This window comes from Morchella sextelata (genome assembly GCF_020137385.1).
Source record: "Morchella sextelata strain SCLS chromosome Unknown scls_15, whole genome shotgun sequence".
Classification (NCBI taxonomy): Eukaryota; Fungi; Ascomycota; class Pezizomycetes; order Pezizales; family Morchellaceae; genus Morchella; species Morchella sextelata.
The window spans coordinates 315,043-328,447 of NW_025408630.1; the positions used below are offsets into that span (position 1 = coordinate 315,043).

Genomic DNA, 13,405 nt, shown 5'->3' on the forward strand with positions numbered 1-13,405 from the left:
CCGGTGAAGAATAGAGATCGAGTGAAAGCTTGGATCTCTGGTCAGGCGACTCAAGATTCTTGTGATATGATAACTAAGCCTTTGCTTGTAATTCAGCCTTCTCTTGTGAGGGTTATCGTGCTACTTCTTAGATATATAGCTAGCCCCTATATATATCCGATAAGGGATCGATCGAAGTCTTGACACCATCTCTCAAACACTACCTAAATTCAATATGCCAATGCCAAAGTTTACGACTGCAAGCGGGCCTGGAAGGACAAAAAGAATAAACTGGTCGCCTCACGTCCAACACCTCATCAGAAAGTTCTATCTTGACGAAGGGGTCACGCTGGATAAGCTTCCCCAACGCATGTGGGAGCATGGCTTCCGTGCAAGGTATGTCTCAAAGGAACTCTTGATCGACACATGAGTACCACGTTATATACTGGGTATATTGGATCTAATAACTCTTTCTTGTCTAGTCGGAGGTCGTATTGTAGTAAACTGCGGGAGTGGGGCTGGAGAAGGAAGAAGAAAGGTAAAATCTCGGACTCCAGTACTCGTATTGCTCCTACTGCAGGTTCCGCGTCAGCTGTGTTGGGTTTTGGGCCGTTTAGTAAATACTCAGGTACAACAAGAGCTGTGTGCTGGTTGCTCATACAGTTATTCATTCCACATATATGCTTACATTTTTGATTTTGTACAGAATCATCGATAATCGTCCAGAGCCCCTCGCCGGAACCGATAATCGAAGAGAAGGATCCCATGGAGGATCTTGGTAGGGTACTCATTCTAACGATGCAATTATTTATATTATGAAGGTAGCTAACAGTCAAGAATAGGCGCTACAGTCGCTTGATACCATCAATAACTTTGAATCAGAGACTCGGGAAGAGACGCCCCAGGCTGATATCGTAATGGCAGACTCATGCCATTCCATCGAATATTCGTCTGGTCTGACTTGCGCTGTATGCTTCGGGTCTGCAATGTCACTTGCGATTGCGGTTAGGGAAAGCGACTCGGAGTGGGCGAATAGTCAAATGTCTAATGGCATCTTCTAAGTGTTAACCCAGGTCTCATGGGCCTTTTGCTATATATACATGTATCTCTGGTCGTGGATATCACATTTCTTCATTTCGTGTATGTACCACCAGATTGTCCGACATTTTTAAACTTTCTTTTTTGCGGTTTAAAGTTATCGCTGGATGGGGGGTGGCTATTGTCTGTATTCGTATACATATCTATCTGCATTTTCATTCTCCGCTCTGATCGATTTCTAGATACCACCCAAATATCATATTTACGAGATGCGCCAATGTCTTATAAGTGAAGCTATTATATAATTATAGACCAGCTGACGACTTCGTTATAATTCCTACGGGCGGATCCGGCCCTTGACATAGACAAATAAGAACAGTACTTTATACTCACCTTCGAAAAAGTATAAGATCTTAAGAGCGTACCCAAACACCTTTCCCTGTGGGCACATGAAATCAAGGTTATTATAGGGTTAGGGTTTGGTAGGATATCGTACCAACTTAAGTAATCTACGTGTACTTACTAAGTCAGGGAGCGATAACAGACGCCGGGGCAAGGCTGGAAGATAAAGCGATATATGTATGCGTGTATTTTTTCTTTATGTATGTCTTTCTTTTATTTCTTTATTTTGTAACCGATTCAGAGTGGTTCATGACTCTCGGAGCACATTCCAGCCAACAAATCATGTATTTCGCACAATATGTATGGCATGTAGTGCATGAACAACAGTCCATTGTGTACATGTGCGCACAACATATGAAAGCGGTAAAATCGTGACTACCGGATTGAAACCCGGATAACAAATACACTTGTATGTAATATGTGTACTTTAAAATGATATTTTATATAATATCTGTTAAGGAGACGTGATGTAATTTGCTGCTAGCTCAGCCAGCCGAGAATAAATGCAGATTTGAGGGTCAAACTCCACCCCCCCGTGCCGTTCATACTAGTAGAGATTCCGACACCTTGAAATGTGCCGGCGAGTTATATTCCTACCGCCCCTTACTTCCAGGTATATGTTTAACGTGTGGCCAGTAATTATTAACAAAGCTCATAAATGGCAGTGCGATGCATGCATCGTTCTAGACTGGCACGGCAATTGTACACTTTGATCTGATCTTTCAACTGTAAATTTATCATTGGCCATAGCTTTGTTAAGCTGTATCAGCAAAATGGACAAGGCTGAGAGAAAGAGTGCGGTGAGATTAGCAATACCTGATACAAGTATTTGAGCCGCACAGTCTCCCATCTTACCAATTGCGATATTCACTCATGTCATGTGATTGCTTTGCAAAAAATATTTGATTGGCTGTATCAACGTCGCCGTACGTCTCTAACATACCCAAATGTGGAGAACTATCCCCTTGTAAAGACCCCCGGCAGATTATATGCGACGCAATAGGTATAAGGACGACAAATCGCCTCCTACTTCCTAAAACCCTCGGTAGCCTTACTAAATAAATATCTCGTCTATTCCAATTGAATGCGCCTCGAAGCATTATGAAATAGGAACCAAAGGTCTAGAACATTGATCGAGTGATAGGTCATGATTGAGAGACAGTTATCCCGCCCTTATGAATCAGAGCCCTCCAATGACGTTAGCAAAGTACTTTTAATATAGGCATCGACTATCAGGTCTTCTCTCATAAGAACCTGAAATATAACACTGGGATGACGATAATAACCTACACCTTCTCAATTAATAGCCTGCTTAGCAAAAACTTACAATATCTATATTGCAACTCTATTAGTGATGAGTGATAGTTAAACGACAAGTGTCTGGATAGAGTTTCGGGCTACTAGCACAGACATAAGCGCTGAGACTTTGTTTGTGACATGTTAATGAAGGCAGGTTATCCACGAATGTTCGCCATGTAAGGCGCATCTATCCATGAAAGACTTTTACACCTCAGTGTCTAGAGCCCAAAAGAAGATTTGCGAAGAATCATCCGTTATATTCTTTGAATCTTCTAGCTAGCCGAATTACACTTAGAGGCAATCTATATGGTGTGGCAATTAATATTACGGTATGAAAGGCGCTGCTATTGTGCACTATTATGTGGTTGGTTTCTTTACTATTACAATTCAGACTAACCCCTTGAGGCTATTTTTTCTACCTAAACCTTAGGCATTTACTTGGCTGCATGACTTCTAGGACTTTCTCTCCCACTCCCAAACTGGGAAAAGGATATACCACGCCTGTCGGGGTACGTCTGCTGATAGTGAGAACTGTTGCAATGACGGCGTCTGTCAATAGACTCGCCCCGATAGGCGTAGCGCTGGACCTTCTTTTCCAGATTTATTAGATCTCCTATACCGAGCTCAGACTTGAATATTTGTGCAATCTAGAATCATAAGTTTTATATTCATTAATCATGAGAGCTCCAGAAAAACCATATTCCAATATGTCGTACCTTAAGTAGTCAAGTCTAGCCAATGATGACTTTTTCCGTGGGGCTAAATTCTATGGTTTTTATCACTGAGGACGGCTAGCTTTACGTGTATGCAATCCGGTTTTGAGAACTGCCTGGTTACTATCCCATAGTAGGATGAAAGTTGTCAAACTTGCGACCTGGACCGTGCACCACTTAATAAGGGAATTGTCTTGCTTTTTAACTGGAACCTGCAGTTTTTGAAACCGTTAGGCCTTGGCGCCAAGGCATCGTTACGAGTGATCGACTATGAAACGCTCACCGGTCATCGTGCCATGGTATTCCGTGTGCGGGAATCTAGGATAACCCGGTACAAGGCGTCCACACGATAAGGGTTGGACCGTGCTAAAATATCCCTGATTCTGAAGATCTGATAAGATTAAAAGGTAGATGGACATCCAATCAAGATCCTAGCCACCTCAGAGCCTTATTTTTCGAATACGAGTCATACATACGTCTGCTGACGTTTCAGGATCTACCGGGCTCGGTTAAGAGAATGATACTCGCGACACCGGAAATGCAGCTCTAATTCATCTGAGTAGATTGCGTTTCGGGTACTTACACACAGGTAAATAGAGTAGATAGGTACTTGATACCTGCTCATGTGCTGCGAGTTCATACATCATTACTTTAAACGTCCCACAACCAGCAAAAGAAGATTGGTTACATACATCTATTTATTTCCCTTGATCCCAAATGTCGGCAAGCGAATGAAAGCAGAGCACTGGTGTAGGTACATCTAGTTCACTGGTAGAGTAAGATATTGGGTACGGAAGTAGGTACTCTAGAGGTCTATCCCAACGACTAAGCACATTGCCAGTGTCTCTCCACATCACCCATCCACGCCAGTTTATGCACTGGACGTATTCAACCTCCAAGACACCCAATAACATCGATCGATCGAGAAGCAATTGTGATATAACATTCGATGCCTTTTTTAGCTCAATGCTCATCCTAGCAACACCTTAGTACTGGAGAGTAGGAATTGAAGCACAGGACTTGTACGTAAGTACCTTGTTTCTGTAGATCTACACGTCGCGTATGTACTCTACGGATAGACCCAAGCTTATCATCCGTGCATCAAATGACAGTACAAATGACATAGAGTACATCCGCAATTGGTGTGTTTATGATTTCTAAAGTACTTGTTAGAGTCCTTGAAACTGACCTGCGCGGCAGCCTGAAGGTCACTCGACAGCGAGCGATCAATGCAGTAGGGGCCAGGGGTAGTTTCAATGATATGTGACTCAACCGAGAGGAGTGGCCTGTGCGTGTGAGAGGAGGTTATTTATTCATATGGGTGGGGAGGGGTATTCTTTATATAGCCTCGTTAATCTGTTCCTCTCCTCCTCATCTCCTTTCATATCTCCATTCGTTACCTTCCAACCTCTCGATTCTTATCTTTCTTCGCTTCACCTACACCAGCTCTTTAACTACCGTCACCATAGATCTACTCATGAGCATGATGGCACCGGTGTCCACCGGCCGAAAGCCTCATGGACCCTGCCAAACAGTCTCCTCTATCATTGCCCCTCAATTCGTCCCCGATGACCAGCCTCCACAGCCCTCTCCATTGACCCCAACCGGCGGGAAGCCCAGCGATGACTTCCTCTTCGTATCAAAGGACTTCCCGTATCACCCTCGTTCCCCCGTAAGCACGTTCCTCCAGCACCATTCGGGCCTTGCCACAGACTGTGACATGGTCCTCCGTGAGACGATCAAGAAGCACCATCCCCACCTCGCCATGACAGTATGCACCGACCGCAACTGCGACATCCTCACCTATGCTGCCCTCGGAAAAGTAGACTTGAAACCCAAGGATATCCCCTTCCTGACACAGTCGGTTTTCACTCCCTCTGAGCATCGCTCGGATGGACCTGGGGCTATGCAGGTCAGCTTGGACTTTGGCTGCTTCGATGTGTGCACAAAGTCCGGGCACAAGTTCATACATTATTATGCGTCTTACACAGACTCGTACCAATTGAAGGCTGCAAATTACTTCCTGCACGACCAGGATTCTAAAGCTGCAGTGCAGGAATTGATTTTTGAGGCCTGTAGCTGGGCGGTGGAGCTGCACGATGAGATATTGATCTTCGAGAGTTTCTGGATGAAGGATCATAAGCTCTGGCAGGCAATTCAGAAGGCAAAGTGGAAAGATGTCATTTTGGACGAGAAGATGAAGAAGGAAATTATCAATGATGTTGGTAGCTTCTTTGCCGGGCGAGACACATATGAAAATCTCGGCGTACCGTGGAAGGTTCGTATTGTAACATCGCGTCCATGATTTTGCGCAAGTAAGTTAATTGGACGGAATAGCGTGGATTGATCTTTCATGGACCTCCCGGAAACGGGAAAACCATCTCCATCAAGGCATTGATGAAGAATCTGGAGCATCCCTCGCTTTATGTCAAATCATTCCACACCTACAATAGTGACGAGACCGGTATCCAGATGATATTCGAAAAGGCAAGGGCAATGGCTCCATGCTTGCTGATCCTGGAGGATATTGACAGCTTGATCACGAATGATAATCGATCTTACTTTCTGAATGAGGTTGACGGGCTGGAAGAGAATGATGGGATATTGGTCCTCGCGACTACCAATCACTGTAAGGACATGTGTTTTGAGATTTTGGGTTATGAACAGTGCTGATGTGATGTTATTGTAGTGGATCTCTTGGACCCGGGTATTGTAAGTCGCCCTTCACGATTCGACAGAAAATACTTCTTTCCACTCCCATCAATGGACGAGAGGAGGGGGTACTGCAAATACTGGAAGTAAGTGATAGTCCTAAAAGATACTCGCTCTCTCGATACACAAACTAAAAAATTTCACAGGCACAAATTGGAAGGAAACGACAAAATTGACTTCCCAGATAGTCTAGTAGATAAGATTGCCGAGTGGACAGAAGACTTCAGTTTTGCATACTTGAAGGAAGCATTCGTTAGTTCGTTGCTGGTGATTGCGGCCCGGGAAGGTCATGGTGGGGAAGATGGAGATGAAGGAGATGAGGAGTCGTTTGAAACAATCATCAAAAGACAGATCGAAACGCTTAAGAAAGAGATGGGAGATGGCAGTGAGCAACTAATCAATGCAGTATCGTCTCAGATCAATCCTCCTCTAGATTCTAACCCACCACACACGCCCTCCTCCCACAAATGAGCTTGATCTCATAAAGTATGAATTGACCTTGATGGAAATGTTTTGGTTTTCTTACTTCTTAAAAATTCATGTGGTTCAAGAAGTAATACAATAGAGGCTTATCTGTTGTGGCCACTCGTTAATAGAACCAATTTGACAAAGGCCTGTTGCTCTCATACAAATGAAATACTTCCGGGTGCATTTTATCTCATACTATTGCATATGTGTAGTTTGTATCCCAACTTTCGTATTGTGGTCATAGGCCCAGTCCGAGTGACAGCATGTGAATGTGTCTTGGTTACCGGGTTCCATTCCAGGCTTGACTATAGATCAAGAACTATTAAGTCCAAGCCTTGATCGGGAGTGAAAGCGAATTTATACATTATTTACAGCTACATACAGAGCATTCCTCAAATTTGATCGATGTGGAAAGATCCGTGTAAAATAGGAGTCTCCACAGCCGCAAGACACTTTGTAATATTAAGGCCGTTGACTTCTATTATCTGTTTTCTGGCCGAATTGGCCACCATGGCATGGCAGAGCCCAGTGTGACTTGTACTGATAACATCTAGGCGGCGTGTAAACTTTACTTGAGTCAAATTAAGCATTAATATCGGAGGAAATATATTATACCGGGGTCTCGATAGTAGAATATTTGATAGTAGGATACCCTCGTCACAAACGTGGATTGTTCGGTATGCAGGGGTGTTAATTGTTTACCGATTACGGATAAGCACCTGAAACTTATGTGACCCATGATATTAACTAGGTATAGCTTGTTAGAATCTCACAGAACGTCACTCGTTCTAATTCTACTCACAAGTAGATCTAGAAGCTACACGACTTTCAGAGATCTCTAAATAGCCTGATTAGAACTCTCACTGCACTCGTGCATCAACCTCGACTCACCCAATGCCTCTACGAATCAGAGCACTCCAGCGCAGACGAACTGGGGTAGCTAGCTCGGTTGCCCCAGCAGCCAAATGTCTCACCCCTGTGATGATAACCCATCAAGCCCTCACCTCCTGCAATATCACCCATCCCTTCCCATTCACAGGTAGGCGTACAAGGCAGGCGGGCAGTAAAACAAGATGACCGACCCACTATCCCTCGAGTCCTCACTCTCCAGTCTCATCACTGTCGGCACCCGAATCTCGCACCAACTCACCGAGTTCCTCACTACCTCTACCCCCGACTCCCCCAACGAAATCGCTGCGCTCTTGCACGAGCTATCCGAACTCTGCAGCATTCTACTGCAGCTTAAAGCTGCACATACCCGAAGCAATGCCGAGCTTGGTGGTGTTGAGTTTCGAAACGTGTTGGCGAGCTGTATGGACAAGTTCGTGCAGCTGCGGATGCTGGTGAATGCGTACGGTGTGGGTAAGAGCGATGAGACGTGGTGTAAAAAGTGGAGGTGCTGGAACAGGATATTTGAGGGCGAGGAAGTCGTAGCGTTGAGAGTGCAGCTGGAGGCACACAAGATTACATTGAAAGTTTCATTAGTTCTGACCAATGAGTGAGTTTGTTTCGCCCTTTGGTGGAGGAGGTGGAGCTGATTTGGTCGGGTAGCATTGAACCTGCGGCAATAAAGGATACTACGAATATGATTGAGACCACAGCAAAGGAGATTGAACAACGACTTGCAGAAGAGATATGTGAGGCCACAGCGGCATCGGCGAAGTACCAAGATAGCTCTATCCTGCAGAGGTATCTCACTAGTGCTTCTTCGGATGTATCCTCACGGACAACTTCTCCTGCAGTGGAACCGGATTCGGTGGACCAACAATTGCTTATTCCGAGTATACCAATATCCAATGGCACAAGTGAAGTAAAAAGGAGTGCTAGGAAACAGTTAGCTACTGTAACTTCAGCCCCTCTACCACGGTCTCAACCATCTTATATCTCAAGCTCGCCGATGAAGACCTCCCCACGGGTAAAGTCCGCATCACCCTTAAAGACCTCTTCGGCCATGGGACCACCTCCATCGCGGGGAACAAGGCCACCACCACCACCAAGACACAAGACAGACCCTACAGCATCAATGCGGCCACTCCATGCCCGTACCCATTCTCTCCCCACAAATAAAACGTCTACCCTCCTCCCTCGTCCCTCTCCACCATCAACACCCCGCTCATTTCCTAGCAGGAAGCTCACCTATAGCACCACTTCACACTCACACTCACACTCCCGAACGAATTCGTTACCAACCAATAAAACTACCCTTGCATTGGGAACTGGGAGCTCTGATACGTTCACCGCCGAACTAACACGCATCTATAACGAACCATCGACACGACAATGGTGTACCACGGCAATTTCACCATCCCGTCTGAATGCCAATCATACCCTTGGCTCAACACTCACCACCTTACACACAACCACCCTGGGCTCCTCCCGCGATATGGCGAAAACGAAAGCAACGTTCCACCAGAAGGAGACATTTGCAAAAGTCAAATCAATGAACACGACATTTGAGTCTGCCTTCTCAGCTGTGTTCGCAAAAATGTGGAGCAAGCTTGAAGAGGGCGTCACAAGGCTAACCAATATGTACCATTACTTTGAACTCGTTGGAGGTGGCGAAGTGGGGGGCGAGTGTGCTGTGGGTGTGTGGGTATGGGTCCTCGAGAGATTGCTGAGGGGCCTACTATCTCTGCGAGTAGAGATCGAGAGACGTCACGAGGTCGTGCAGATGGTACTTGCAGAGCGGGATAGGGTGTTAGAGAGGGCTGTGAGGGGTGTTATGGAGAAGATGGTGGATGGCGGAATTATTGGTGCAAAGGCGGGTACGGACATGAAAGCCGCAGCAAAGCAGTTCGAGACGACGTTTGTTCTCCACCACTCATAACCTGTGCCCTGCTAACGTCAAATAAAATAGTCTTGAGAAGACGCAGTCTCCTATCACAAAGACCTGCCAAAATATCCTGGCAGGTCTCACCAGTAGCTTGCACCACGTCGAGAAGATCATCGATGCGACAAAAGACATCATCCCCGCTTTCGGGATCGTATCGAAATCTGGAACCTTGGCGCGAAGTGCGGGTTCGGTCCTGGACGTGGAGATGGTAAGAGTCGCGGCCGCACGGTTAGAAGTTGGGTTGGAGAGGGTTCGGGGAGTGTTAGAGATTGGCACTAGTGTTGTAAGCAGAGGAGTAGGCGTATTGGGAAAGGGGGAAGGGGAGACGATCTAGAAGAGCGGAAGGAGCTCATGTTTATTAGTATAAGTTATAATAGTAGGTTAATTTGTTGCTTATTAAATTGGAGTAGAATAGGATATATATAGATAATAAATAAAGACTGGATTTGGGCAAACTATTGTTATAGAGGCTGTTTATTGGTACATACGTTGTTCTGGTATAGATAAGTTATGAGCCTATATAGAAGCTTGGGGTGTGAGTGACTACACTCACGAAAGATGTAGGTTGATTGATTGATTCGTTTAATTAGTGAAACGTTCACTTAGGTTTTCCTAGGACAGATAGGAGTCATCAAAGTTGTATCGACAGAATTTTTGATGAAGATATTCGATGGTAGTATCTAAGGTCCGTAAGCCCAATTGATGCAGTTGAGTAGCCTGATAAATTGTTCTAAGTACATCGACGTAGTGAGGCACTAGATATCCTGAAGTACAATTATAGCCAAGGGCTCGTGGATGAGGCCTCCCCATTTGTCCGTATCATTCCAGAATAATTTCCAAGCGGAGGCAGTTCAGTGACTGATCTTTCATGCCAAACTGCATGATAAAGAGATACTTAGAGGTCTTGCTTATGTGTATACATCATGTAGTGTACGTACATGTATGCGCCATGCGCATCCCGCGGTAATTAAAGCTATTAGTGGTTCTTGAGACCGTTTGCCACACAGGGTAACTCTTACTCAGCCAGATTTAAACATTTGTGGGCTCCGGCCTAGCTACATATGGCGCGAGAAGGCATAGGGGGTGGGTGTGTCAACTTCAGAGGAACCTTTTTTGTATGGGAATTAGAGAAAATTCCACCGTTAGGCTAGGCGCTAGTACCATTATGGGAGTAGATCTCCCAATTTCTATAGGTTGATTGGCTATAAACGCCGAAGTTTACACACCTACCCACCATAGCTTCTCGAGTAATCCTAATGGCCCAAAAACATAAGTAGCTATCTTCCTCGGCCTCTTCATCCCACTCCCATTTCTTTAATTCCGTCCATCCACAAAAACATCAACATAAATACATATTCATCAAACATTAATTATAATGAGAATACTAGCTATAGTCTTCCAAAATATTTCAAGTCTTACACAAGATACCCAGCGGTATTATGAGATGAGTTCCAATCTTTTCTTCACTTCTTACTACATTTAAGCTACCGAAGAGTAAGTGTAGAGCTAGAGTTGGCGGTGATTTACATCGTCTATTCATGGTATCGTGCGCAATGGCGTCTGTGCAGGGGATGCTTTCCTTGCGATCGGGATCTAACCTAAATATTACATGTATCATCGATATTCGGATCCTCCGGCTGTATAGTCAAATAATCTACACGCATCATAAACTCCATAAAACATAAGTTACTCCTTCATATCCATTAAGAAACTACATAATAAGAAATCTAATTTATGATATCATATAAACAAAAGAAAATGGAATAAAAATAAATAGGAAAGCCACACATCTTCCGAAAGAAAATCGCACTGAACCCGTCGCCATCTACAACTTCACATCACCCCGCCATCTCTCCTATCAATCGTTACCTTAACCTCTATTCTCAATGTCCCTCACCTTCTCATGGATGCTCGGCGAATACGCGTATTTGGCCCCCCTCCTAATCGCTGCACCCTTGTAATAGAATAAATACGGGATTGCACAACAAGCCAATGCGATGAACGCCAGCAGTGATGATGCCCACTGATCACCCAGGCGATGATACATCTGCGTCGTAAATAAGACCGTCGCAGCACCCCAGAACGACCTGAGGAATGTCTTTGCCGCAAGAGCAGATGCAGCCTGGTGTTGATATGAGTCGACTAGTCGTTATAAGTCAGTAAATCGAAAGTACAGTTGAGATAGCGGAAAGGGATACTACTCACCAAGATAGTTGTTGGCCGAATTATACAAAAAGATAAACCCAAACCCAATAGGAAATCCACCCAACGCCGGCCCAACCCATGACAAGCGGGGATAGCTTGTCCACGCAAAAATAAACAACCCCACCGGAATACACCAGCAACTGTACATCATCGGAATCAACCTCACTTCCGGCGGCGGGTTCCCACCAAACTTCTCCGCACGTTTCAAATAGCTCTTATTGACCCAGGGCGCACAGCATGCCGACGCCACTACACCGATGGCAAGGGGGATGAACATCAACCCCGTAATACCAGCACTGTAACCTTTCCCCTCTTGGTACACGATTGGAAAGGCGACGAAGAACATGTACAGCAGCCCGTAAAGAACGCTCATATACACAGAAATCAAGAAGACAATGAGTTCGCCGAAGAGTAGTTGGAAGGGACGGACTAAGAAGAGTGTGAGAATCTCGAGAAAGCTGCGAGTGTCGAGTTCTTGTTCTGTAACGAAGCTGGGGTCGCCGGTAGTGGCGCGGGTCTTACGGGCGCGGGCAAGAAGGAGGGCGGGTGCGTAGGTTTCTGGGACCGTAAAGACCATGAGTAGGTAGATAACAGCAGAAAGTATCAATTGGATCCAGTAAAGCCAACGCCAGCCGCCGCGTTCAGATAGAAATCCACCAACGAGGGGACCTGTAGAAAAATGGTCAGTATTGGTCGTCCAACTAGGCGTTTATGAAGAAACAACATACCAATGGCAGGCCCTAAGAACGGCGCAGCACTAAACGCCGCCATTGGAATTCCTCTCTCCTCCGTCCTCCACAAGTCCGCCAAACTTCCACCCACAAGGGTCATTGGCGCACTGAAAGCAATCCCATCAATTATTCTTGCGACCAGTAGCGTCTCAATATTCTTTGCTACGGCTCCGGGGATAATAAACAGTACCGCAACACCCAAAGTCGTCGTATAGATAATCTTCCTCCCCAGCACCTCACTGAGGGGTGCAAACACCATTGGCCCGATTCCAAAGCCGACAACAAACAATGTGATGCTCAGCAGGGCAACCTCTTCACTAGCATTCAAGTCTTCCATGACGCCGTGGATGTCGGCAGTGACAACGCTGGATGCAAATGCCACCATAAAGCAAACTAACGCGATGATCATCGTGCAGTACCATTTAAAGGCTTTGCTCCAGTTCTTAGGGTTCTCGGGGTCGTCAATGGTGAAAGTGACAAGTTTGTGGGTTTCGAGAGTGCCCGATTTGCGGGAGAAGGTTTGCTTGAGGACGAGTCCCTCCACAGTCTCGGTGGTGTACTCGGTCATATCCGCCGTGGCGGTCAGAGTACGGTAAGGTAGCGTTAAATCAGTAGGTGGCTCGGGGGCTCTAGAACGGTGTTAATATTGTTTACATGGTTACATGGCATGAAGGGCTAGAAAGGTACGTTTTGATTGCTTCATGGTCTGAAATCGACGAAGACGTCGAGGGTAATGAGGATTCCGCCATTGTTGAGGGCGTGTTTGGTATAGGGATAACCAAGGGTTGGTGTTGAAATCAAATAAGAGATTTATGGCAAGTAGCAATACTATAGAGAATAGAGATATTTCCACGAGATATGAGGGACGAAAGCCCGATATATATACCTCACGCCATTCACTCACACAGGCAAGGAAGGAAAGAGAGCAAGAGAGAAAAGCCCGCAGCTATAGGCAGTGGCAAGCGCTCACGAGCCCCGTACGTGATCTTGAATTGGTCGTGTTCATTTGTTCCCAATGTGGCCAA

At 45.6% G+C, this 13,405-nt stretch overlaps 4 protein-coding genes across 4 annotated transcripts; 3 read left to right on the forward strand and 1 right to left on the reverse strand.

Moving 5' to 3' along the window:
• Positions 1-214: 214 nt before the first annotated feature.
• H6S33_003409 (uncharacterized protein) lies at positions 215-1,040 on the forward strand (the record flags this gene model as incomplete). The annotated part of the gene is made up of 4 exons (XM_044835154.1): positions 215-375; positions 462-559; positions 686-762; positions 822-1,040. 4 exons carry the CDS (start codon positions 215-217, stop codon positions 1,038-1,040), a joined length of 555 nt encoding a protein of 184 aa, XP_044691770.1.
• A 3,868-nt stretch (positions 1,041-4,908) lies between these two features.
• Positions 4,909-6,614, forward strand: H6S33_003410 (uncharacterized protein; the record flags this gene model as incomplete). The annotated part of the gene is made up of 4 exons (XM_044835155.1): positions 4,909-5,709; positions 5,769-6,060; positions 6,121-6,229; positions 6,290-6,614. The coding sequence occupies 4 exons, from the start codon at positions 4,909-4,911 to the stop codon at positions 6,612-6,614; spliced, it is 1,527 nt and encodes a 508-aa protein (XP_044691771.1).
• Positions 6,615-7,684: 1,070 nt separating this feature from the next.
• On the forward strand, positions 7,685-9,778 carry H6S33_003411 (uncharacterized protein; the record flags this gene model as incomplete). Its single annotated transcript, XM_044835156.1, has 3 exons — positions 7,685-8,109; positions 8,163-9,416; positions 9,469-9,778. The coding sequence occupies 3 exons, from the start codon at positions 7,685-7,687 to the stop codon at positions 9,776-9,778; spliced, it is 1,989 nt and encodes a 662-aa protein (XP_044691772.1).
• A 1,536-nt stretch (positions 9,779-11,314) lies between these two features.
• On the reverse strand, positions 11,315-13,129 carry H6S33_003412 (uncharacterized protein; the record flags this gene model as incomplete). Its single annotated transcript, XM_044835157.1, has 4 exons — positions 11,315-11,586; positions 11,650-12,318; positions 12,378-13,009; positions 13,068-13,129. The coding sequence occupies 4 exons, from the start codon at positions 13,127-13,129 to the stop codon at positions 11,315-11,317; spliced, it is 1,635 nt and encodes a 544-aa protein (XP_044691773.1).
• Between the last annotated feature and the right edge of the window lie 276 nt (positions 13,130-13,405).